The sequence below is a fragment of the Diadema setosum genome, chromosome 17 (assembly GCF_964275005.1).
Source record: "Diadema setosum chromosome 17, eeDiaSeto1, whole genome shotgun sequence".
Lineage (NCBI taxonomy): Eukaryota > Metazoa > Echinodermata > Echinoidea > Diadematoida > Diadematidae > Diadema > Diadema setosum.
The window spans coordinates 6,526,851-6,553,911 of record NC_092701.1 but is presented as its reverse complement, the minus strand read 5'-3'; the positions used below and the strand labels follow the sequence as shown (position 1 = coordinate 6,553,911).

Sequence of the window (27,061 nt, the reverse complement as noted above, 5' to 3'; positions counted from 1 at the left end):
TGAGACGGTGTGGTGAGTCGATTGAGTCAGCTGAACGAAGCAAAACTACGGATGTTACCGCACTAGGGCCCCGTTGCAAGAAAGTTGTAATCAATTGCAAATAATTGCTAATTTTGAAACAACCATTCTGATTGGCTCAGGGTCTGCCCTATTAAGAAGACATGCATGCAACAATGATTTTGATTGGCCAGTGACAATCAGTTGCAAGTTGCGTTTAAACGCAAAGTTTCTAGCAACGGGGCCTAGGACTTCTTTATTTTTGCTACAAATTCCTTTTTTTTAATCTAGAATACGACCACATTATTGTCTGGAAAGCGTTATACCAGCACGTGCGATCGCGATCGAACAACGTGTGGTGTTTCTAGGCGATGTACTATAGAGTAAAATATCCCGTTTGCGGCAGTTTAAGCATTGTTCAGGGTTTTTCCAACTTGTAAACAAATCAGGCAAATTATTTTCAACCATTTCATATATCATAGACAAGATTATTCGTTAACGCAATTGTTTTCGTAAAAGAAAATAACCATTGACCAACGCAATTTTCATGATTTACCACGGCAAAACCCGGCACAATTTTCGCCGATAAGGGCGATATGCGACGTAGTATTTCTGCTTGCGGCACGATGTACAATCCCTATGCAATACGCGCGTGCTTCACATGTCTCGCGAACATTGCGTAAGCGCCAATTCCCATTGCGAAAGCACGTTAAAATAGCGTGCGCACATGCATTGGCCGCAAACAAGATCGCAATTCTGGCGGTGTTGTTGATGTCTTTCTCGTGTTTTTCCCGTTTTTTTTTCGATGGTAACATCCACTTTCCGAGAAAAATGGCGGCCCACATCGGCTCGCGAAAGTTCTATTTTACGTAAGGATGTGTTTTCAAAATCCATGAACATCGAGAAAACGACAAAAAATCCAGTTTCTTGGACCATTGTTTCTTAACTGTTATGTTAAGAAGTACCGAAAATTTCATTTTGGATGCGATATGTTGTCATTTCGGTGAGAAAAATTCACTTTCGTCAGAGATTGTGCCCATTTTATCGGTTGGTTTTTGTTGATTGCTAATGTGTTAGTATATGTGTAGTGTGCATGTAACAGTGCAGTGCTGTGTTTAGCGGTATATTACCGTGTATGTTGTACCTGCCGCGAACGGCTGTACGGCCGCTTACTGACGCAGTTACTCTATGTGCGGTGCATAGATCATGCTGCGCTCTCGCTATAGCTACAGCGCTGAGAGAGTATGGTGAGTCGATCGAGTCAGCTGAACGAAGCAAAACTGCGGAGTTTATGGCACTAGGACTTCTGTATTTTTGCTACAAATTCATTTCTCTGGATTAGATTTGAGGGAAGAAGAGCCCTCAGAAATGCTCAGATTGCACCAGAGAGCATCTAAGAACCCCAGTGCTTCCAGGGCCCTTGAGCGGGCCCTGGACCCTGGCTGAAGGGACTTCGCGCTTCGCGCTCGTGATGTGCGCTTCGCGCACATCAATTTCATTCACAAAAAAAATTTCCAGCCCAAGAGCGATTTGCCACTGGCATCCCTGTCTTTATGTTTTAGGCTTTATCGCTAAAAAATTTATGTGATAGGATGTTTTGTGGCACAACAGACCTACACATACCAGGGAGGTGCCACACCTCCCTGCACATATTCATTAAATATTGTATCTTGAATTTTTTTAAAATCACTGTTCCCAAAGGTAAACTGGACCTTTAAGGACCTCCCACTCTTAGCATTGGACACACCCACACAAAAGTCATGCATTATTCATGATTTAGCTTTTAACACCACCCATTGGACCATGCACACTTGTGTGCTGTGATGTGTCAGTGCCATAAAAGGTGTGAGGACCTCCCACTCCTAGCATTGGACACACCCACGTAAAAATTATGCATTATTCATGATTGAGCTTTTAACACCACCCATTGGACCATGCACACTTGTGTGCTGTGAAGTGTCAGATCAGTGCCATAACAGGTTTAGCACCTCCCACTCCCAGCATTGCACATACCCACACAAAAGTCATGCATTATTCATGATTGAGCCTCTAAATACCACACATTGGACCATGCACACTTGTGTGCTGTGACATACGATAGCCGTGACTGAAGCCAACTTCTGTGTAACCTTTTCTTCTATCTCTCTTAGTCATAGCAGGTGTATTTAAATGTGTGCAATTATCCCTGCAGCTAAGAGAACAACATTAACTTATAAAGAGCAAACCCAGCGTGAGAGAGAGAGAGAGAGAGGAGGGGAAAAAAACTACAATAACCTGAACTCCATAAAGCCGATGATTATATGTACTGTATGCTTAGCCATTTACAGCCCCTTGGGTAGAGAGGCCAAGGTAAATAATTCAGGCCAGTCTGAGCACACTGTGTTGCCCTCCATTGATAGAGTAGACAGTTGTTTTGGTGCTGCTAAGGGGGGCGACCCACCAAAATTGCATGGGTGAGCACGCTCTTTTGTGGGCACGCATTCGTCATCCCCCTCCAAACTTGAACCGTGATTTACCGCGCTCTGCCCGGCACGCTCGGCATTGGAAGATTAGACCACAACACCAGAAGGGGCATTTGTCGCAGACAGCCGCATTGTTGCTACTTCCCAAGTCGGCAACTGTGACATCAGCAGGGGGTCAGCCTTTATTCGCTGGAACTTTTATTCTTGCCGGATGTCCTTCTCAGAGAAGGTTGTGTGCCCCATTGTTCAGGCTTTACTGAGATTTTACTGAAGAAACTCTAAACGCTTGGTTACATTGGGCAGTTAATCCCATGTGCTCAAGGAATAGATCTCTAGCGAAGCGTCTTCTCTGCATCAGTGTATAATTTTAATTGTTGCTTTTTTCCTTCACAAAAGCTCTAATTTGTGAATGAGACCAGTGCTATGCATTCATTTATCTTTTTCTTCTGTTCTCAGCATAATATCTGATGGAGTTAATGTTGTAGACTTTGACCTGTTTGCTTCGCTATTGACCGAAACTATCAATTTTTGTTGCCAGTAATAAATCACAAGCATCGAGTGATAATCGTACAAGAGAAGTGTCTGTCACCTCCTGCATCGGTGACTCTTGCTGTTCGTAATCTGTCTCCAAGACGCCTTGCTCTCTCAATATCAAGGATGCCCGGCTCATTGTGCTAGCTCCAGCCAAGAGGATTACTCCATCAAAATCGGGTCGAGCAAATTTCAGGGGATCACAGTTTTCTCCGTCAACCACCAGGAGATTCTGTTGCCATGGAGATGTGTGACTAGTGCAGGTAAAATCTGCAACCTTTGAGGAATTTTCAAGAGGAATCCTTACACGAAGAGAAAAAAAAGAGGATTCTGCGAGACATTCTTCACGATGTACAGGGAAGGGACAATGACGTTAGGGCGTGTGAAGGGACGGAGAACGCATGCCGACTACAGCAGCTATGTGGTTCAATCCAAACCACCCGGCAGCCCACGGCTCTACGGTAAGGTTACTGTTTGTACTACAATGCCTCTGACCATTTCAGTATGGTTTGTGTTCAACTTTTCTCATGAACCGTTGAATAGCTCCATCATGTCGTCCCACTTCCCACATTTCAACTTAATCGCCAATGATTAGCTCAAACCGCCATATGTTGTTGTTTTCTTTTTGGTTTTTTTTTTTTTTTTTTAGGTTGAAATGATGCAGCCCACATTGTTTAGAGCTCTAGTATATTTTATTTTATTTTTTTATTTTTTGCGTGCATGTTTGTCTGTGACAGAACAACATGTACCTACAAGGGAATGTTATTTTCCATAAAGGCCTGTACAAACATTCTTACCTCACAGCTGTTGCTATGGCGTATTATATTTGATGCTAGTTACAATAGATGCTAAATTGGAAAATGCCTGTGTTCCTAATATTGGATTCTAATTCACTAATGCTAGAGAATTTTGCTCTCAGAAGAAAAAAAAAAACAGGAGTTGTATAGAAGAAATAGAACATACCATGTTGAAATTAAGGTCATCCTTAACAGTGCTACAGTTGCATGTAGACAGTGGAAAAAATGGCAGTTTATAAAGTGATTGATAGTATAGGCATGAGAGCAATGTCAAATTTAAATTCAGAAGGGAACATATTAAAGCATGGGGCATGGAGGATTACATGCAAAGACTGTTGTTGGTATTGCTGCTGAGTGGCGCTAGAACCCATCTCACCTTTTGCTGTGGAGATGCATTTCATATAGATACACCTGCCAAGCTGAGTCTTCAGATGTCAAGGACCCCATTCACACTGAAAAGTAAGACCAATCTTGAGTCTTGAGTGTAAGTTGTACCACCTCGTACAAAGGTGGGGTTTGCTGACGTGCACTGCTTCTGAGGTTTTCCCCAACATGCAGTGCTAAAAGTTGCATTAGCATTCCAAATCGATCCCCAGCTTGGCAGTTGACTGATGCTGTCCTAGCAACGAGTCGGCATGGCATCACAGTGGTGGAAGAATTGCAAAGAGGGAAGCTTGCTGGTGTAATGTGTGCCTGGATGGCTGTCTGTATAGCAGTATTGATTAGAAATCAATGTGAATTGGGCCCCGGTCTAGAATCACGGTTCAATCTTGCCTAGGGTAATGGACAATAGTCCCAAAGGCTCCAGCTCACATTAGCAATGTACAGGTACAGTCTGTGCATAGCCTACACTCTTTCCTTTCTTTGTGACATGCTGTAATACCTGAATGCCGAATTAGTCGAGCTTTTGAAACCGGATCTATGAGGCCTACATTGTAATGTGGAATGCAATGCCCTTGATATGTCCATGTGGCTTGTGTAAGTTGCCCTTAATATAATCCTTGGAATGTTTTATCAAGTGTGCATGGTACTCCTCATTGGTTGTTACATCTTTCACTAATTATCAGTTGCCTTCAAACAGAATGTCTTACTGTGTGTGATGATTCGTGAAAGTTCTCCAGGGAAAATTATATCCGATTTGAATTATGTGATACAAATTAGAATGGTATGATTAGAAACACTTTTTTTTTGTTTGTTTGCTGTCTTTGTCCATTAGGCCTATATTGAAGGAAAGACAACTTTTTATAACATGAACACGGGGAAGGTTTTGACAGGAATGCCAAACAGACTATAACATCTCTGTTACACAACTCTCAATGGCTTGTATGATACACGACTTATACCATCAATTTGATTTTTATCAATAATGATACAAAGAATGGAGGCATACTGTAAAACGAGGAATGTTCGCGTGCATTTTAATTTCGTGAATTTCGCGAGCGCCAAGATTCGCGAAATTAAAATGCGCGCGAAAGTTCTTGTCCACACTATATGCATTGAATGCCAGTGGCAGTTCGCGAAAATTTCATGCCGCAAAAAAAAGGCCGTCAGCTCCAATTCGCGAAAAATTCATGCCGCGAAAATATCATGTTTTACAGTATCTATGAAAGTATGGTGTAGGCCTATACATGTACAGGCCTATACACCACAGAGGAAGTGAATGGATGATGAAGCTATCTTAACCCATTGAGGAAGAGCTGATTTTGCAACAACATGCATTTGCCATAGACACTTGCCCCAAATGGATACTCAGGACTAGTCTTCAACTGGATGTATATATCCTTGGAGTACTGAGCTTGGAGTTCCTGAGCTTATTAACCCTCTGAAGACTAGTCCCGAGTATACTCAGGCAAGTGCCTGTGGGAAATGCGTGTTGTAGTAAAGTCAGCCGGTCCTCAACGGGTTAAACTTGCCAGCCTTTTTCATTGGCATTTACTAATCCATCCAAACTTGACCTATTCAAATTTATGAAGTTCTTCCGTCGAGATGTTTTCATTGCAACTGATTGACAAATTGCCCTACATCGACGTAAATAAGCACTGAATTGATCAGTGTTTTAGTAGTAGCCATGATAAAAAATCATGGGCGTACATACTCGAGCAGGATTCGAACCCACGACCTCCTGATCACCGGACAGGCGTCATCTCTACTAGACCACCGAGCTTTTGCCCGACAGCAAGTGTTGGTTCTAATCCTTATAGCATGCAGCGGGTACTGCTTTGTTATTCAAATTTATGAAGTTCTTCCGTCGAGATGTTTTCATTGCAACTGATTGACAAATTGCCCTACATCGACGTAAATAAGCACTGAATTGATCAGTGTTTTTAGAATTATTAAATTATTTAGAAGGATTAGAACCAACACTTGCTGTCGGGCGAAAGCTCGGTGGTCTAGTGGAGATGACGCCTGTCCGGTGATCAGGAGGTCGTGGGTTCGAATCCTGCTCGAGTATGTACGCCCATGATTTTTTATCATGGCTTCTACTAAAACACTGATCAATTCAGTGCTTATTTACGTCGATGTCTAGAGGGCAATTTGTCAATCAGTTGCAATGAAAACTTGACCTAGTTGTAAAGTTAGCAAACCCGCTCAGGTGTAGCAATGTGTCTCAGTCCAACAGGAAGGCTATGGTGACATGATAGGGATTAGAGGGATTAGGCAGATTAAGTAATCTCCACTAACTGACAGTTATCTTTCATGCATTTGTGCCAATCAACAAAGGAAGCACAGTAAAGGTTTAAACATGCTTTAGAGGTCAGAGTGTTGAGATTACAACTGAGCAGCTGCAATCAAGCAACACTCCGTTTGAAGACATCTCTTGACCCTGTTTAGCCAAACATGATTTTAGAAACATGATTGTTAGATACTTGGTTTCTTGCTTTCAGACTTAGGAAAATGATAAAACCAGCATACAATGTGTTTCTGTAACAGTTACTCAAATAAAGTTTTGTTTGGAAAGTCTGAAACAGCTGCCAGGGAGAACTACATTGTACCACTACCCTAAGGTGCAGTGGATGCAAATGCACAGCAGGTTTGGATAAGAAAACGGGAGCAGTTGAACTCACTGGAGAGAAGCTCTGGAATAATGGTTGCCACTAAAAGGTTAAAGTCATTGTACTCCGTACCTCTAGGGTACATTTTCTTTGGTCCTTTCTTTTTCTTACTTTTTTTTCTCTTTCTGGAGAGTCCATGCAACATAAAGCTCTTTTGTCAATATTGGATTTTTCCCCATTTTCCTTCCATGGCTTCAGCCTAGAAGCTACTGTGGATTTTCTATGTTTTTTTTTTTCTTTTGAGGGGTGGGGGGGGGGGGTTGGGAGGGTTTAAATTCATGTTGAAAAAGTGTCGTTGGTATTTCTCATGGCTTGCTTCTGCACTGAACAGATTGCTGTGCGGTTTAGCAGAAGGGCACAAGGCGGAAGTCTCGACTCTGCAACAAGCTTGCAGTGGGAGCTAATTCAATTAGTGCTCTGCCACGGTTGCTTGATTATGACATCAGCGTTACCTTGATCTGACAGAGATTAACCACAGAGTTATGATAGAAGCTCCAAAAACTGTCAGTCAAAGTTCCGAGAAATCGATTTTGGGTCAATATTTGAGCACCCTTCTGCCAGCTGCATCTCAACCTCTCTCAATCTTATGTCAACTATGACATCACAGCAGACAACTCACTCTTACACATGCAGTTGTGACATTCACACGGTGCTCCTAAACTTAAAAATGCTAGTCCCACAAAAATTTGTCAACTTTCATGGGTAGCTTTTAGTTTAGTACCATGGAGATGCACCCGAAAGTCAACTTATTTTGTCATTTTGTTACAAGTCATGTAGGTGAATATGACCTTTGAATGTTGAGCAATGTATCATTCTGTTCCTTGGCCACTTAAAAAGAAAAATGATTTTGTCACATGACTGTTGAGTCAGTCATCGCGTATATTAAATTCCTTCACTTCCTCTCTGGCAAAGGAAGTTCAATCTTTGATAAGTCCTTATGCATGCAACATATACCACCAAATAAGATGAAAGTTATCATGGTCATCACACAAAGATGGCTATTTCGGGCTTTTCGAATGGCACGGTAATAGGTGACTCACTGATATTTGAACTGTCACATCATTCATGTAATTCATCCAGTGTCGCTCGACTTTTCCGTACCTTGTGCATCAATTTCGCCACCTCTGTAACAGGTCTCTCATATGAGGTGAATTCCCCATAGATGCTGGCATTTTTAAAAGCGCCATTATGTGGCATTTTATAACAGAGAGGAAGTCTGGTGTGCGCTGATACTTGAATTGATGTTAAGAAAGATATCTTCTGTTATTATGTGCAATGCACTTTGCTTCTGATTGGGAAATTGTTTGAACTTTATTAAATCTTACTTCTCTCTGAACTTAGACCTCATCAATGTTTGCATTGCTCTTGATGTTATTTTTGCAGCTAGAGAAGAAAAGAAGAAAGCAAAACAGACCAACAGATGCCTTAAACTCCCAATTTACATGGGATATAAATGCCTGCCAACATGCTCACACAGTTGGGAAATTGATAACTACCCGGTATAGTGCAAATATTGCATCTTGTATTAAAAAGAAATACAATGTAGAGTATCTCCAGGATTGGAAGTTGTGTACTTTTTCTTTAATTTATAAATCTGATGAATAATAATATGTGCTTCTCATTTCATCACAGTAGTTCTTTATCTGTGAATTAAACCACTAGAGGAATTGGGTCATTAGTCCAGAGTCACAAAATGCCTTTCAAAATTGAATAGAATTATGTTATATATGTATGTAGTAAACCCACTTCTTTGTTGTGATTGTCAATTTCTAATGTAGTGTGTCTATGATATGGTACATTCAAAATTGATGGATGCATATTATGTTTTTTCTTTATCATTTTCATCTTTTTTGCTCTTTTACTTGTTATTTGCTGTTCACCAAGATATTTTCAGCTCTGTGAAGATGTAAATCTTTTACTGTAAAAATGGACATTTTCTTGTTCGTAATTTTTCGCTCTCAGTTGGATGAAATGAATTGTGTGTATACATGTTTGTGAATCAAAGATAAATGAATATATTTGATATATGAATAAATGAATAAATACAATTTTACTTATCATAAGCAAAGAGGTTAAAGCAATTTTATCATCACAGTAATTAAATGTTGTGTGACATGTGAGAAAATTTCCACACTGATAATTTCCACATTTCTTTACAGTAATTCCTATGTGCAGCGACATTTGGGGAATAGCAGCAACTGGCTGAATAAAGTCTTTTTATATTATTACCAAGTGTTCTTGAATAAACTGTGGAAAAGAAATAAAACAAACTGCTTTGAAAGCTGCTCCATGCCTTTCAAGCTCTTGGCCCTGCCGCTGCACGGAATTTCCGTTGGTATCCTGAGCGGAGAGAGACCTTTATCCTGTTTCATTACTTTCTTAATATTCTGGAGACACGGCAGACTCTTTTTCTTGCGACACACATAACAAGCGCTGCTAGCTGTAAGCCGGGGGACCATCTGACATTTAGAGACAAAATGACAAAATCTATTTGGATTGCCACCAGCTACAAGATGGATTTTTTGGAGAGATACCCTCTCTCCTCTTCTCTCCCTCCCTCTTTATCTGTCCCTCTCTCTCTTATATTTCATCTCATCTCATCTCTCTCTCTCTCTCTCTCATCTCTATGATGATTGTTGTTCATGTTTCTTGTCATCTTGGATTTGTTCTTGATTTTCCAGACTGTCTGCAGGCAAGTTCATTCTGCTTTTTACAAATTTTTCCTCTCAGTTTTTGTGTTACCCATGTCTTTAAAAAAAAAAAAAATTATTGTTTATATGTATGCACCGAAAAATGTGATGAAGGCAATGATTATATATGATACAGGCTGATCCTGTATGTTTGCATTTTTGTTTGTTTGTTTGTTTGTGTGTGCATTTGTGTACCATGCGTGTGCTATGTATGGTTATGTGTATGTGTGCTATGTGTGGTTGCGCGTGTGTGTGTGTGTGTGTGTGTGTGTAAGTGTATACATGTGTGTTTTTAGGTGAGGGAAGGTTGATCATCCAGAGCATACTGTAAAACGAGGAATTTTCGCGTGCATTTTAATTTCGCGAATATCGCGAGCGCCAAAATTCGTGAAATTAAAATGCACGCGAAAGTTTTTGTCTACACTACATGCATTGAACGCCAGTGGCAATTCGCGAAAATTTCATGCCACGAAAAAGGCTGTCGGCTCCAATTCGCGAAAATTTCATGCCGCGAATATATCATGTTTTACAGTAGGTGTGGGATCTGTGAGGATCCACTCTCAAACATTCAATTAGATTGAAAATTGTATTTCAGCTATTATATTGTTATCATAATTATAACTTTTTGAATAGCATCACTGAGAATCTTGAAACATATTGCAACATTGTACAACATTGCCGCAGATATCATACTGCCCCTGTCTGAAAGGAATGTTATAGTTTTTGTTGAGATGAGGCTTCAGGTTTCCAACCTTTTTTTTTTTTTTTAATGTGAGGCAATGAGAAACCTTTAATGAAATATTTAAGAACATAAAATTCTAAGAGGAATTCAAAGTTTAATTGATGAAATTAGTTATAGGATGGCAGTGATATCCAAAAGCAAAGAGAGGTCCAAATAAAAGATGGGACCCACCTGTTATTAGGACCACTTTGCTATACCTTATTTTGGAATATCTCATCCATCTTAAAATGGATTTTCATTCATGAAACTTTGAATTTTTCGTAGAATTTTATGTTTTTTTTTTTCTTCATATTTCATAAGTGGTTTCTAATTATCTTGCTCAAAGTTAAAAATGTGAATCCCAACCTCAACCAAAACCTCACCATCCCTTTAAGGAAAAAGAGGGGGAGAATAGAATCAACTGAATGACAAATTGGGATTGGACCATTAAAAAAGAAAAAAATGGTCCTAACTATGAGAGACGAAGAGCGAGACAGAGAATAAAAGATAAACAGTGCTATGTCAGTAAATAATGAATCAAAGATTGGATATTGGCTTCTTATTTGCTACTCTTCAACGAGAAAAAAAAAGAGTGAGGAGAGAGAGAGAGAGTAAAGGAGGTATTTTTTTTTTCTGCACTCGACTGAATTAAAGATAGGTATGGACTGCTTTCTTGTCTTAATGGTCGTAACTATTTGCCTTTGTGCTGTAATTGAGGATATTGTCGATGGACTTACCCTTGAGTTCGCCTTTGTGCAGTTCTATGAGTCACTGATTAACTGGTGCTCTGCTGGGCAAGACAGGTGATAAAAGACCGTCCCCCTAGGTCCAGGCAGTTTCCTTCCCCCCTTCACCACAATACAAAACAAACAGATTTGCATCCCAAGATATTGGAATTAGGAGACCCCATTTGTTGGAGTCCGCCCGTTTGGGGAAAGTGTGTTGCCCCCTTCCCCCAAAAATGACCAACTTCCTGAAATGCATTGGGTGATTTGTAGGGGGTTATCATGCGGGGAATTGATTACTCAGAAATTAACTCAATTTCGGGCGGGCGATGAGAAACCATATTATTCCCCTACCTGAAGTGGAAGAGGCAGTTGGCGGCTTGGTGTGTTCTGACTGGGATGGGATAGGTGTAGAGTTTTTTTTTTTTTTTTTTTTAACATTTTAATTTTTTAATGTTTGATGTATTTAGCAGCAAATGCTCGAGAAGCTGCCGAGTCTGGAGGATGAGTCACACCTGCAATCTGTGATTGCAATGTAATTTACACCTATTTGTTCTCAATCTCTGTTTTCCTTTTTGTCTTCTTCTCCTTTCTTGTTTTCGCATTTTCTTCAACTGTATCATTTGCATCGGTCTTAATTTGAGTACTGTGGTAGAATAAAACACAGCTTAGTGCAAATAACCCGCAGGGAAGACAAGCAGGGGGTAGATGTCCCCCCCCCCCCCCCCCCCACTCTGACTGGGTGTAGTGCTTCCATCATTCCATCACTCCAGCCCTTAGGGCTGTTGATGCCTCTCCCTTCCTTTCTCTCCTGACCCACTCCCCTCCCTCAACCACAAATAGGCAATTTTAAAGGCATTATTTACCATTTCAGGTGAAAAAACACCATTTTTTTGTGCTTCAAAATAGTTCCAAAATGTGAGTTAGGGATAGCAACAACCAATATAAAAATGTTAATCAGTATAATCAATGTTAAGTATTTTTAGATTATGTGAACAATAGTTATAATAAAATTGTTTCTATAGTAAACCATTTACAGGAATGGTTCATTGAGAAAAATGGTGATATCTTCTTATAGTTTAGGCATTATTGCAAAATTTTTATATGTATGGGATGTTTTGTGATACAATTAACCTACATATGCATCAAATGCGATAACAAAACAACATTTTTTTTTTTAAAATTACTGCTCCCAATGGTAAGCAATACCACATCACAGTCAAATCACCTTTAATACAGATAGCAAAAATAGAGGGAACAGACTGATATGTATCGTGAAAGTCATACTTTCTGTAAAATTAGTGGGTGTTTAAAATTTTAAAGTTGCACATGCAACCACATGTAAAATTGCCAGAGGTTGGCTTATACATAAGTCGAATATAACGAAAGAAAACTCCTGGTTCTGAGGACTTTGTTATAATGGGAGTGTACTGTATATATGGCTGTGACCAATATCGTGATTGAACGGTTGAAAACAAAGGTGAAACATTCAAATTCTAGAACCCCCCACCCCCATTGTGTGTGATCAGAATGTGATTTTCTGTTTGTTTGGTTGTACTAAATGATTTGTCAATGCCAAGTCAAACTCAGATGGAGTTGTGCTTTGAAGGGATGTCATAGTATTGGTTGAGGTGAGGATTCAGCTCTTCACGTTTTGCGAGATATTTAGAAACCACTATATGAAATGTTTAGGAGCATATAATTCTGAGGGGAATTGAAGGTTTATTTAATGAAAAATCAGTTTTTAAATGAATGAGATATCCTCCAAACAATGTAAAGCAAAGCGGTCCTAATAGTCGTGGCCTGTTGCATTTGATTATGATCGCTTTGTTTGGATGCCTCAGTCATGTAAAGACCAATTTTCATCAAATAAACATTGAATTCCTGTAAAAATTACATATTCTTTCATATCTTATTTAGAAGTTTCTCATTGTCTCATAAACACACACACACAAAAGTTGGAAACCTGCAGCCCCATCTAAGTCTAAACCAAAACTGTATCATCCCTTTAAATGATGTCCGCAGGCGGGGGAGAAAGTGTGAGGGGGAGAAAGAATGAGAGGCGTGTTGTGGCAGAAAGGTTTCTCCCAAAATGAGGAAGCAGGATCTAGCCCCAACCACTAGAGTATTTATTTCTTTTTTCACTCCAAGCATTACGCATGCTGTATGATGTCTTATATATATCTGCAGCATCTACCACTCGGCTAATTACCACATGAAAATGAGAGACAGAGTGAGCTGGTGCGATCGTGGAACGACGAAGTGAGAGTTTTGTTTGGATAATTTACACCTCGTTAATCATCGGATAGAGGTTGATGATGAATGACTAATTGCTTTCCCGCAAATTGGAATATATACCATCCAAATACATCTTCCCAATTTTGACACTTATCGAGGAAAAAATGGTTACTGTCGTAGGGGCTGATAATATGGATGTTGATTATGCCTTTATTATGCTAATTTAAGCCTATTGGACAAACTTTCATCTGATATAGTTAATTCTCCTTTCCTGTCCTTCTGAAATGTAGCCTTTCTGCTTTATCATTTTCATTTTTTTTTTTTTTTTCGTGGTGGGGTGCATTTCTCCTGTTTTTGCCCGTAGACTTTATGGTGGGAATTCAGATATAATTTTAAAATTATCTGTATATATTCACTGCAGTCATGCTGAAAGATTTAAAGAATGGCAAATACATGTACTAGTATGTATTAAACAGTGGATCGACTTTACTTGTCATATAACCTATAATTTTTATTCTTGATGAAGTCAAGGTTGGATGAATTGTGTAAATCCTAATGAAAGAGCATGGAAAGTTTTTAGTGGAATTTTAGCTATTAAAGAGCTTCAGTGCATAAAAGGTCACTGCAAACAAAAGTCTTCTGACTAGTGGGCTTGTGTGTATATTCGCATGCTGAATGGGGCTTTCTGAGCAGGCGATTCATTTTATCAAGGTCATATACCTTTATGACTTCACATTTTTAAGCCACAATTATGAATTACAATTAAACCATCTTGATCCTGCAGTTGTATGTTAAATTTGAGCTGGACATTTCTGGCTTTAACACAACTTTGATTTCACTAATCATGTGTGGGTTCTTGTTTTCTTCTTTTATTTTGTTGGGATGAGTTTCCCTATAATGATGCTGTTAAAGTTCGAGAAACTGAATTGATCAATGATGGTGATGATGCCTCGTGCCTGTGCGTAGTTTGAAACTGTAAAAGCTCCTTCACCTGTATGTGATATTATGTAGAATCACTTTAAGGATTTTCTGTAGAGGCTTCATCGTGTTATCCTGTAGATAAAAGGCCATTTGCAGTGTTTACCACATTTCATTGGAGCATTTTCAAGTAATGTTTCCTCCCTAACCTCCATGTTACCTTTGGTGTATTTGCACCCCTAGCTGGGCCCAGGGGTGTGCAACATGACCCCCTGATGGGTCCTGTTTGCTAAGCGGGCACCCATGTCTGGTGTGAAGAATTGGGGAGTGTTGGGTGACAATTCTCCTCCCCTAGAATGAATGAGAGGAGTTTGAACCATTGAACCCTTTCCCCCATGATGTTTTTATGGTACATTTACTCCATTGTTGGGTACAAGAACTTCCCGCAGCTATTGATGATACAAAGAAGGTGCCACTGGGGTGAAAACAAGCCAGAGAAGGTTTTAGGACCAATTTGAGCCGAAAACCAAAAACAGAAAGCCTTTCTTTCTGCATCCACCTCCCTCACCTTGTTTTCAAGTTATACACTATAGCAATATCACGGAATGAAGATCTTGCCACTCTATCACCTGTTCATGCTCCCATCACCCCACCCCCACAACCCCCCCCCCCCCCCCATCCAACTGGGGTAAAAACAGCCAGAGTAGGTTTTGGGAACCGTTTGGGCAATAATCAAAACAGAAAGGTGTTAAAGACATAATTTACCATTTGTAAATGAAACAAAAACCCAGTATTACTGCTTCAAAATAGTTCTAAAATGTGAGTTAGGGATAGAAACAGCCAATGTAAAAAACTGAACCAGTATAATCAATGTTAAAGGTAGGGGATACCTTTAACACACCTCCCAAAATGCAGCAAAACATTAAATATGAACCTCAGGGGACTTGTTTAGGCCACTGCTGAGAAATTTGGAAGTCAACAGTTATCTACAATTTGAATAATGCACAAAACTCAACTACTCAGTAGTTCTTTGTGTCAGCCACACTTAAGCCTTTTTGTTGCAGTCTTCTGTATATTTTATCTATAAACACAAATCTAAAAGTATAAGAGCTGATGTAATAACATATAGAGTGTGTGGCAAGAATGTATATAGAAATGTTTGTAAGTTTTGATGAACTTTCTTCACAAAATATACATGATGGACACACATGCAGTGCATGGGTCTGCAAAGGTAGCCTGATAATGTACTGGAATTTACGGTGAGCCCCGAAAAAACTTCAATTCAAAATCTAACGGTCAATAAAAATGTACTAAATGTTACCTTCCACTTTCAATACTTCATGGGAGTTTCTAAAATGATACTCTCTTCAACATACCACCGTATTTATACAACTCTTCATTTAAGGCATGCAAATGGGATTCCCTACCTTTAAGTATTGTTAAATATACAAACTTTAAACAGTAGTTTTAATGAAAGATGCTTCCAGACTAAACCATCTATAGTTGTGGTTTGATGAGAAAAATAGTGATATCTCCTTATATTTTAGGCTTTATTGTTCAAAAAATGTATATGTGGTTGGATGTTTTGTGATACAACTGACCTACACATATGCATCAAAAGTGATATCTTGAATGTTTTTTTTAAATCACTGCTCCCATAGGTAACAGGACCTTTAAAGTCTTTCTTTCTGTATCCCCAACCCCTTATCCCACTCACCTTGTTTTCAAGTTCTACACTAGCAACATCACAGAATGAATGAGGAGAGTAGGACTCATCCCCTGTCTCTACTCCCACCCCACCCCATAAACAACCCCCTCCCCCTCCCCATTATCATTACCCCAGTGGTTGTGGTACACTAGAATTACAGTAGCTCTTTCCCAACCCCCAACCCCTCCATACTGGCCATTATTGACCCTGTCACAGTCACTTGCAAGTGTTCAACACAAGATGTCAATGGTATTTGACAGCAGTGGCTGGGTCAGAAAAGGTTCATTGGGATATCACTAACTTTGTGAAGAGGCGCAGTGGTCTGAAACGGTCACTGTAATGTACCCAGTATGTACCATAATATTCCATTGGGTTATTTTTTCTCACGAATTTCCCTAGTTGGGTGCTATTCGTGAGTGTAACAGCATGTTAAAGTATCAATTCTGGCCACAACATGAAGAGGCTTCCATACTGTACATTTCTCCATCCATTGCTGTACCCCACAATCGCAAATGTTACCACTCATAAAATTGTTAGGAAGTCTAAATTCACAAAAGAAAAAGAAAAATTAGACTCACCAAATATATGACATACATGTACAATGTATGTTGCATATAATAATAGTACTGTATAATAGACTAAAGGTAGATTAAGGTCTTGAAATGAGGGAAAAAAGATGAGATGATAAATTCAGTTGGTGTTACATTCATCAAGGCCCATCGAATCCAAGGTCAGGTCCTAGTGTACTGTATGCTGGGCATAATGAGATGCGTGACTTTCTGCAGTAGAATGATAGCATGTGCCTAGCTGAATGCAAAATAGTGAGGGGGGAATTAGATTTTGGAGCTAAGAAGGGTGAAGTGAAGGTTGTGATTTATTCATGATGCTCCATTATCCCCGGCTTGATCGTCGAGCGAGTTTGAATACTTTGAAAGCAGCCGCTGAGGCGGCACGGATTGCCTAATCATCGGTAAAAATGGTTACTCCCCTCCCCCCCCCCACCCCTTGACTATAGGAAAGAGAGAGTGATTTTGTCACCTTGTGCGTACACTGAATTTAGATTGATCTACATTTATTATCTTCAACTTTGGGGAGAGAGGGGCTCCAGTAGAAGAGTAGCAACACTGGAGAGGCTACCCTGGATAAAGACGACCAAATCATTATTGTGGCTATACTCCCAAGACATATACCCGTGATTTATGCATTGACATTTCTGCAAATGCTCTGCATGTTAATTCAAATGTGGCTATAGATACAGATAACTCAACCTTTTTTACAGGCAGGCTATTTTTTTGTTTTGTTTTCAAAGGTTGTTTTTTTTCTGATAGATTTGGTGCATTCAGCTGTTATCTTCTCACTTTTTCACCTTAAATCATTACTCCTTGTGAATTAAAAAAAAAAAAAAAAATCAGTCATATAATGATAGGTGAACCATGTCGGCGAGGTCTTACTTTCTCTCAGGGAATTCCCCAGAAATTATTTAGATACTTTATTTTGTTAATTTTCCATTGTTTTGTTGTGATGATGTCTAGGAAATGAAATAAAATGAATAGATGAATAGCTAGCTACATATAGCTAGACAAATGTTCAATTGGTCAATTAAAAGATGGATCAATAGATAACCAAATAAAAGCACGAATGAATGTATAAATGAATAGATTGATAAAGGGAATAGCCGCCGTGCACGTGGAATCCTTATTTGCATGAAACATAGAAAGTGGAATCAAGGAGATATGAAAAGCTTTTTGTTCCATGTCTCCTTAGTGGAATGCAGTGAATTTCATCCAACAGGTGTCCATGACCATTGAATTGATGTGAATGTTCCTAGCAGCAGCACTGTTAAAGCTATGCATACCAGCTGCTGGTTGTACATTTCCTCTGCCACAAGTCAATAGCCGGGTTCACACGTGCACCAATTAGCGGGATACAAATCTCGAGATTTGCATCGCGATCGTCATCCCGAGTTTTTTGCACGTGTGGACAGAAAAAACCCGAAAATTAGCGGGATAAGCATCGCGATGCTAATCCCAAGAAATCTTGCGCTGGTTCGTCAATTAGCGGGATAATTGGCCCCGCGCTGGTACGTGTGAACGGTCGGGATTAGAATCTCGAGTTTTTACATCCCATCATGCAATGCGCATATCACAACAGCGAGGCCTCTGCAAAGAGGTCCTTCACCTCTTTGGAGCATAGCAACAACAGCGCGCGAACCACACCACTGACGCGTAAAAGACAATGGACAAAGGAAAGTGCGCACAGGTGGTGATAGAGAAGGGCGCTGTGTGACCCAGTTTGCAGGCTTTGCTGTTTATCTCTATCGGCAATTAGCGGGATAATTCGGTACGTGTGGACGCCCGCCAAATTAGCGGGATACCGATCGCGATCGCTATCCCGCTAATTTGGTACGTGTGGACGCTCGCAAAAAAACTCGGGATGAGCATCGCGATCGTCATCCCGCTAATTTGTACGTGTGAACCCGGCTACTGTAGCGGAATTCTGCGATGCATGGGCATACCTTACTGTCTGTAAATCTTTGGTTCGTGCAGCATTGCTGCACAGTTACCATGGTTTCTTGCTGGGTGAATTCATGTTTACAGTGAAATGCCTCCCTGCATTTGGCATAGTGATTTGCATTGGTAATGTGCTACAAAATACATTGCACAATATCAAAGATATTTAGGGCCACAAAATAGGCATGACAGATTTGAGAGAATTTTTTGTTGCAGAATACTGTATACACCATGTATTTCGCGAGTCTAAATTTTCGCGAATCAGGAATTCCCAATGATTTCGCGAGTGGTTAAATTTGTGATCGTAGAGTCCTGTACTGAACGGAGAAGTGTACACACATACGTGACATTCACATCGGGATCAGAGTCAATATTTTCGCGTGTCTTTAATTTAGCGAGTAGCACCTGACTTGTGAAATTCGCGAAAATAAAAACCTTGCGAAATATTTGGCGTATACAGTACCACCGATTGAACAGCCAGTATGTAGATCTCTAACCTGAGCTGACGCTCTTTCTGTCCTTTCTTAGTAGGAAATGTGCACATGCGTAGTGCTTTGGTACGTCAGAGAGGTGTACTCTCAGACCAGATTTATACTATATTGTACCATCGTACAGTAAAATCAGGAATGTTCATATGCATTGCATTTTCACTAGTTTCGCGAGACAAGATTTGCAAAAGTAAAATGCATGTGAACCTTCTTGTGCAACTATGCATTGAATGCCAGTGACAATTCGTGAAAATTTCATGCCACAAAAAAGGCTGTTGGCTCCCATTCTCTAAAATTTCATTCGGCGAAAATATCTTGCTTACAGTACGTTGCTAATGATAGCAGTACCAATTGAATTACATCGGTATCTATTACATGGTAATTTGCCCTTGAGAATGGTGCAAACAACTTCCTGTGGTATTTTATACCACAGTAATTTAAATCTGAATACACCCTCTGTCAACCCTTGTAGTCAATTTGCATTTTTTTGTTGTTACCCAGCTCTGAAGCTCGCAACTCAGATGGAAACACTCTGATCACGAAATCCAAACAGATGAAATAACTCCTTTTTTTTTTCTGTGTGCTGCTGTTTATGCGGTGCAAATAATGCTGCCCCCAGGGAACAAGCAACGGCCCTACATCAGATCAGGGATGCACAAACACAAACACACAGACCCACCGATGATATAAAGATTTAGGAAACTCTGGATACGCTGTGTGCATAGTGCATTATACGTCCTTGTTTTTCAGATGAGTCATGGCAAAACTTTGTTTTCCTCTTGGTTTTGAAAAGAAGAAAACAGCAAGATCGAGAGAGAAAAAGGACTTTAAGGTATCCTGGCTCTCTGACTCACTTGGTTAATCCCCCTTCAAAGGCTCATAATCCCAGGCTAACTAGCAATCGGATTATCTACAAGCACTTTTCAAACCAGACCAGCTCTCCCCCTGTTCAGACGCAGGCCAGTTTATACCAAAACTTGATAAAGAAACGACGTATAAAGAATAATCGTATAGTCAACAGACCATTCAGATGCTAATCTTGACCGTTCTGGAAAATGTCAGATAGATATGCAGTTTCACACTGTGTATGCTGTTATGGTCATGAGTGATAAGCTATGGGGCTCACCTTTCGTGTGCTCTCCCATAATCCTCACCCAGCAATACCGTTTTATTGTTGCCATACGTTCAGACGCACAGTAGTGGACACGATGAAATGCTGATTCGTTATCGAGTTCTAGTCCGAAACGATGCTCTGACTGTCGTTTCTTTATATGTTGTTTCATTAGCGTTCAGAGGTATGAATTCATCATATAGCTATACTGTTTTGGTATAGCTATACTGTTCTAGTGTAATCTTTTCTTCTTTTTTTTTTCGCGTCTGAACACCCTGTCCCTTGCAACCATTTTTCTTTTTTTTTTTTTTCAGCATTGGCTTTTTTTACAGATGTGGATTTTGTGGTCTGGATTATACTATTGAGGAAGAGTGATTTAGAACTCTTCACCTCAAGCCATTTGAAACCCGAGAAATGCATTTCATTTGAAATCCTGTTTTGATGGAAACTAGCAGACAGTTTATTGTTTACTTTATAAAATGTGATTATTCATGAGATATTTGAAGTTGGAAAGCCAACTGCTAAAGACCATTTTAGTCGCAGATGGTGACAGTGTACATATTGGCAGGCACGTGGGAAAAGTACAGTTATTTACTTGTGTTTTGATAGAAATTTGGCTGGCAAAAACTTGTACTGTAATTCATTTCTTTGCCATCGTTTCTAATTTGTCTTGTGCACGCATTTCAAATGTAAGATCATTTCGTGATCCTGAAAGAAGAGTTTGAGTTGAATTTTATATATATTTATGACATGTTTGGATGCACTGGTCCATTAAATAGAAACAGAACTTCAGTGTTGAGGACCAATCACATGGAACTTTTTGACAAATACCGGTCCTATTACCTATCTGCAGAGAGTCGATCCAAGCTTCTTTGCAGGTAACATTCTCCTCTGATGGTAATGAAATAAGTCGGAACTGGTACGCAGTGAGGAATTACTCAAGTGCCATCTGGGATTTTGAGTATGAGAGGACAGAATCTAACAGTGCGATCTGTTTGTCTCCTTTTGTTGCTACAGGAAGTCCAACCAGAATGAACTTTCATCTGGAGATCTCCGTCTGGCTCCAGAAGTTGGAGCTGGAGGAATACGCGCACCTTTTCAAGAGCGTGACAACCGTCCAGGTAAGGAGATGCTTGTTGAGCTGCATCGGGCTCTACAGACTCGGGGGGGGGGGGGGGGGGGGGGGGGGGGGGGGGCGGGGGGGGGGGGGGGAGGAGGAGGGGGGAGGGGGGAGGGGGGAAGGGTCGGGGAGCATTGCTTGCCCTTTGGCTTGCAAAATGAAATGTTGGGCCAATAGTGTTTCTCGTAATAAGGCCAGCAAGTCGCTTCTTGTCGTCTATGTGTTTTTGTGTGGTTGCATCTGTGCCTTCATGTGGTACCCTAATATACATGTTTCTTGTCTGTATCTAAACACTTTGAATATGGGACCCAGACTGGTACGATCAACAAGTAATCTTGAATGGAAAGATCCAGAGATTTCAAAACTGATGTATCTTTGAAAGTTGCATTCATTTTTGCTTGCTGTCTGTGTGTTTGTGTTTGTTTGTTTATTTGTTTGTGTATTTATTTGTTTGTTGGGGAAAGGGGCATAGTAAACTCAGATAATATGCATGACTGTACTGTGATTTGAAAGTTTCTGTCTGGGCCTATGAATACTGCATCATTTTGCAAGCAATTACTAATTTGTTATGTGTATGGAAACTGCTCAAGTTTTTGTTGAGCTTTTAGTTTTACTTATAATCTATCACTAATATCCTAACACATGAGAAAACCTGCTGTTTTAAAGAAATATTCGCTTGCAAGAAAATCATCAAAGCCCACACTGTTCGGCAGAGACATGGCGTCATGCTGCCTGCTCCCTTTAACCTTCCGCCAGAGCGATATCGAATGCTCCCCGGCTGACGACGACGCACATTCGGGCGTTCAAATGTCACCGCCAGTCTGGCTCATGCCAACGGGATGAGGCAAGCATCCCGATTTGGGCGATGCACTTCGCCTCCTTGGAGAACCGGTCTTTTCCTCCTCTTTCCCTTTCCATCTCTCCCACTCTACATCTCTCATTTTTCTTTTCTCTTTTGGGCCTTAAAGGGTGTGTACAGTTCTGGTCGATGTCAGGATTTAGCATGTAACGTTTTGCGAGATATAACCACTGTATGAGATGTCAAAGAGCACGCAATTCTAAGGGATATCGAAAGTTTATTTGATGAAAATCGGTTTTGGAATGGCTGAGATACCCAAAAACAAGGTGAAACAAAGAGATCCTTATAACAGGCATGGCCTGTCGCCTTTTATTATTATCACTTTCTTTGATATCTCAGCCATTTGAAAAACAATTTTCATCAAACAAATGTTGAATCCTTCTTAAAATTACATGCTCTTTCATATTTCATAAGATGTTTCTCATTATCTCACTCAGGAATGTTCAAAACATGAGTCCTCACCTCAACCATTACTGTACAGTCCCTTTAATATGTCTGCACTTTGGTGGCAATCCCCTGTATCCTGAAAGCCTCGCCATTATTCATGTAAGCGAACAGCTCGGGTGTAATGGATTTTTTGTTGCGGGGAGGTCTTTAGTGACAGATGACTTGTGTGTAGAACTTCAAGATGCAAATTAGCACTCAACTCGGAGGACATGCAGGTAGTTGTTCACCTCCATGTAATATCGTGTGTCTCACATACACATGCAATACCATGCAATTTTTGCGGTCATTGTAGTTCCTGATCAAAGACAGAGAATGCATCATACAGTGCAGAATTTGGGTTTGTCTTGATTGATTCAATGAAAATCAAATGGACTGATAAAGGTAAGGATGATCACTGTTATAAATAGACTTTGTTCAGTGTCTTTTATTTGTGGTATTTTCTTTCCATTCAGTAAATTGCTAAATTGAGGAATTTTGTGGTGAGTCTTTCATTCTCTAGTCACAAGTATTTGGGTACCGTAAAGCAAGATATTTTCGTTGCATGAAATTTGCTGAGTTGAATAGAGTGCCTCTATCTTTCAAAAATTTTGTACCATTGCACTCGTGACCATTCCACGATGTGTATAATAGAAGTTTTATTCAGATTAGACATGAATCAGGAATGAAAGGAATATCTGAATTCTACATTTCTTTTTTTTTTTCACAGAGTATTGATGCGAGTTGCAATCACGTAAATGCGGTAGGCCTAGATGTCCTGCATTAAAGTGTTGACAATTGATATGATATCACCTTCTTACAATTCTTCCATTGGTTTATCTAGCTTTCCCATTTCTAGAATGATTTCAAATTGTTATGCAGGCGACTCTTATATTAAATAACAAAGTCCTCGGGACTGGCAGTTTTCTTTTGTTACATTGAAATTGAGTTATAACCAACAGTAAAGTATGTAAAGATATATAGATGATTATATCATTATTACCTGAATTTTTACATTGTTGTTACAAGAATTTCTTTTTAACTGTATTGATAATAAACGGGAAAGCTCTAGGCCTATATCCATGACTGACTAGACTTCCTTTCATCCTCTACCTTTCTTTCTCCAATCTCTTGTTCTCTGTACATTTAGGATGGATGTGTGAGTGTGTGTGTGTGTGTGTGTATGTGTGTCTTCCAACAAATTAAAGCTAAGGTATGTCTTTATTACATTTTTGATATAAATGATTTGCATCCGATGATTCTTTGAAGAAACAAAATAAAACAACAGATGCTTTAGATGTTATATTATTCTCACATGAAATAAGACATACACTGCCGTCTGCTTTTATGCAGCATCAACTTTAATCTGTGTTAATGCTACAGTTAAGGCAATAGACTTTCTTGGACCCAAGCTTTTTTTTTTCTCTCTCTCTCTCTCCTCCTGCATCCCAGCCCCGCCCTGGCCGTATTTGCCACAGGGTCACTCTCAAGGGGAAGTCCTGCCCAAATTAGGAAGCTTGGTAGACAGAAATACCACAACTTCCCTTTAAAGGGGATTTACAGGGAGAGAAAAAAGTCCCCCCTCCCCTTCTTGCAATCATCTCACTGCATATCTCGTGAATTCTTGTTGAAATGGCATAAAAATGGTAGTCATCTTATGTGGGCCTTCCCTCAATGTCCACCAAATTTGGTGCCGATCAAACTTTTCATGCATGTGTGAAATTGAGGTGAAATTACCAACAGGCGTAGTTGAAAGTAACGAGAAAAGCAAAGCGCCTCGCCATATGACAAGACTCTCACTGCGTTCACATTGTCCCCCGCGCCGCGGGGAAAGTCCCGAGCTGTGGGACTTTCTCCTCCAAAACCATAATGAGAACGCTCGCTGGGACTTGTCCCCTCGTCCCCGCGAATCAAGTCGGGTACGGGGACAAGATTTGGAGGGGAGAGTGACCTTGGGGCGAAATTGATAGCGTCCAGCTGTGGTCATCAAATGTGCGCATGCGCTATGCCTGGCAGAGCTCGCCCCAAGCCCCAATTGCCCCCACAGCTCGGGGACAGATGAGATACCAATGTGAACGGTCAGTCGTAAAAAAGATAAGATCTCTTGAGGCTGTCCCCGCGGCGCGGGGGACAATGTGAACGCGGGGTATGGCTGTCCTCTGTAATCTTGTGATGAGGTGTTGAGATGTACGTAGTGTTTCATTATGTTCCAGGAGGCTCATCCGGCTAGTAGTGTTGTGAGGACATGAGACGTAGACCCCAAGGAAAGTGGATGAAAGTAGGCATACAGGATATGTGCAATGTTGACGAGATGAATCCTAAGGACATTGCACTGAGACAGAAAGTCTAATATAGGTGCTTTCAGTGAACTAGACCCTGAGACAATAATCCTGAGATCTGTCTTGCAAAGAAAAAAAAACTTGATGTTTTAGTCATAACTCAAGGAGGGATGACTCCATTCAACATTTATTCTCCAAGGTAAAACCAACTGCCATCATTCTAGTGCCCTGTTTTATCAGAAGATATAATCGATTATAAATTTCCTGACCACACAGGCTGCCGTAGACTTACCATAGAAATGAACTATATATATAATCAATTATAAATCATCATAAAACAGGGCCCAGAGGTGTCCAAAAAACCACTTGGATGGACAAAATCAACAGACAGGCACAATAATGCATTGCAGCAATGTGCAAAAGTTCACAAGAGACAGGGAGGGCACTATTGATGAAAGAAGTTACCAGCACTCTGGCAGTGTGTGACATTCGATGGTGCACATGGCCATGATGATAATGATGATGATGATGATGATGATGATGATGATGATGATAATGATGATGGTAATGACGATGATGATTTCATCATGGCTGGGCTGCCAACTCTTTCATAATCAGCTTGAAGTTATGCAATTCACACAATTCTAAGTGTTTCACTCTGATGAATAGATTCTCACTCTGAACCCAGAAAATATAAAGTGAAAAAAAAAAATTGTCTCTAAAATCTCTGACATTCTGAACACTTGATCATGCTCAATCCCAAAGTTTCAAGATATTTTGACAAGAGCATTCACTCTGTGGACATTGTATATGTTGAAATCTTGAGGATAAGTATGTACCAGATTGTGACCCACTACAACAAAAGGATCCAAAAGTCAGGGGAGGACAATTTTCTGAAAATGACAAGACATTATTCCTGTACTCTTCCATTTTGATTTCATATATAACATGAGTCATAAAAGTACTCGGTTGTGGAGATGTCTATGATTTTATTAGCGCATGTCGAGTGGTTTGGGAAATCAGTGTTTCGAGAAAATCGCCTTCAAAGTTTTCCTTCAACACTATCACGATCAAGGGGAGGCAAGACAGATTTCATCGTTTGACAATAGAAGGTATGCTCCTAGCAACCTCCGCGATGTTCATTCAAGCTTAGCGACAGCAGTTCATGCATGACCAATCAGTAGCCAGGATGCAATGCACTGACCAATAAGACCACTCCCTCGTTGCTAGGGCGGAGTCTAGCTGCGGTGCTAAATCCAAATCTTCGGACATGTTTCTGTTCTGTTTAAAATCGGAAAATTATGACCCAGTAAAAACTTGTTTCTTGCCTTTCCTTTGATCATTTAGCTTCAAAATTTAGGCAGATGATAGACAAAACATTAGACTGCCAAATTATGCCAAAAACAGAAATCTTATCGTTTTGACCAAATTTGTTGATCTGACTTCAAACTCAATTTTCTTGGCTCAGCCATCAGCGACTTAAGGATCCTTTTGTTGTAGCAGGTCACATTTGTTGAAACGGTTCTGTCATTACCTGAATTTCCCAAGCTGCTTCGTCGTCATGACAAGTCTCTCTTTTTGTGTGTGTGTTTTTAGGGAGAAATCTTGCAAAATCATTGGAGTTGAAGAAGCATTGGTCATCAGCACCATTTTATAGAGGTCTATAGCTTTGTTTTCCCTAGGTTGTGAGATAATTTTTTTTTTATATTTTCAGTTTTAGCTCCTTTCAAAGTTCATACAGTATACCAAACTATCAAATTTTCAGCTTATTCATGTAAACAGAAAGTCTATACCAAGTTTTTGCGTGCAGGTCATGTGATTGTCTTTCTTTTATTTCAGTTCATCATGTGACTTGTTAACATCGGAATGAAACTAATCCATTTGTAAATGAAGCAAGTGCCAAATGTGTGAAGTAAGGTGATATGATTTAGGAGGGCTTGGCTTCATTAGGGCAAGAGTGTCCGATGCTTTGATTTCTAGCTGTGTAATCTGTGTGTGTTGTGATGATTATTATGATATGACTTCTATGATATATATTTTTGTCTTTCTTTAAATTTTACCAGTTTGGTACTTTAATCAGATCAAATCAGTGGTTATTGCACGAGCATGCCAGGTGTGCAAGAAAGGAAAAACGTGAAGGGCTTCCAGTAACCTTATATCCACAATCAAAGGGGGGGGGGGGGGTGGGGGACCCAATTATGCTAGTGAGTTGACACTCACTCGGCGTCGCTAAATTGAAAGCTTTCGGTTCTGTTTCATACGCACTTTGAGATCAGACTTGTGTAAATATGGGATCAGTGACTTGGTGACCGCCAAACACGCCGCGATGATTTCAACATAATATTGCCATTGTGACGGAACTGCTGAGGTGGGCCAATGAAACCATTCCCTGCGCAAATTTGACAGTCCTTGACTTCCAGAGAAATTGCTA

The 27,061-nt window shown here is 40.1% G+C and overlaps 1 protein-coding gene across 1 annotated transcript in view; it reads left to right on the top strand.

The window, feature by feature from the left end:
- Nucleotides 1-3,326: 3,326 nt before the first annotated feature.
- LOC140240716 (breast cancer anti-estrogen resistance protein 3 homolog) overlaps nt 3,327-27,061 on the top strand; it is a 61,422-nt gene continuing 37,687 nt past the window's right edge. The window contains exons 1-2 of the mRNA XM_072320480.1: nt 3,327-3,451; nt 20,967-21,070. Coding sequence (XP_072176581.1) covers nt 3,340-3,451; nt 20,967-21,070 — 216 coding nt within the window. The 5' untranslated portion in view covers nt 3,327-3,339. The remainder of the gene's footprint in view (nt 3,452-20,966; nt 21,071-27,061) is intronic.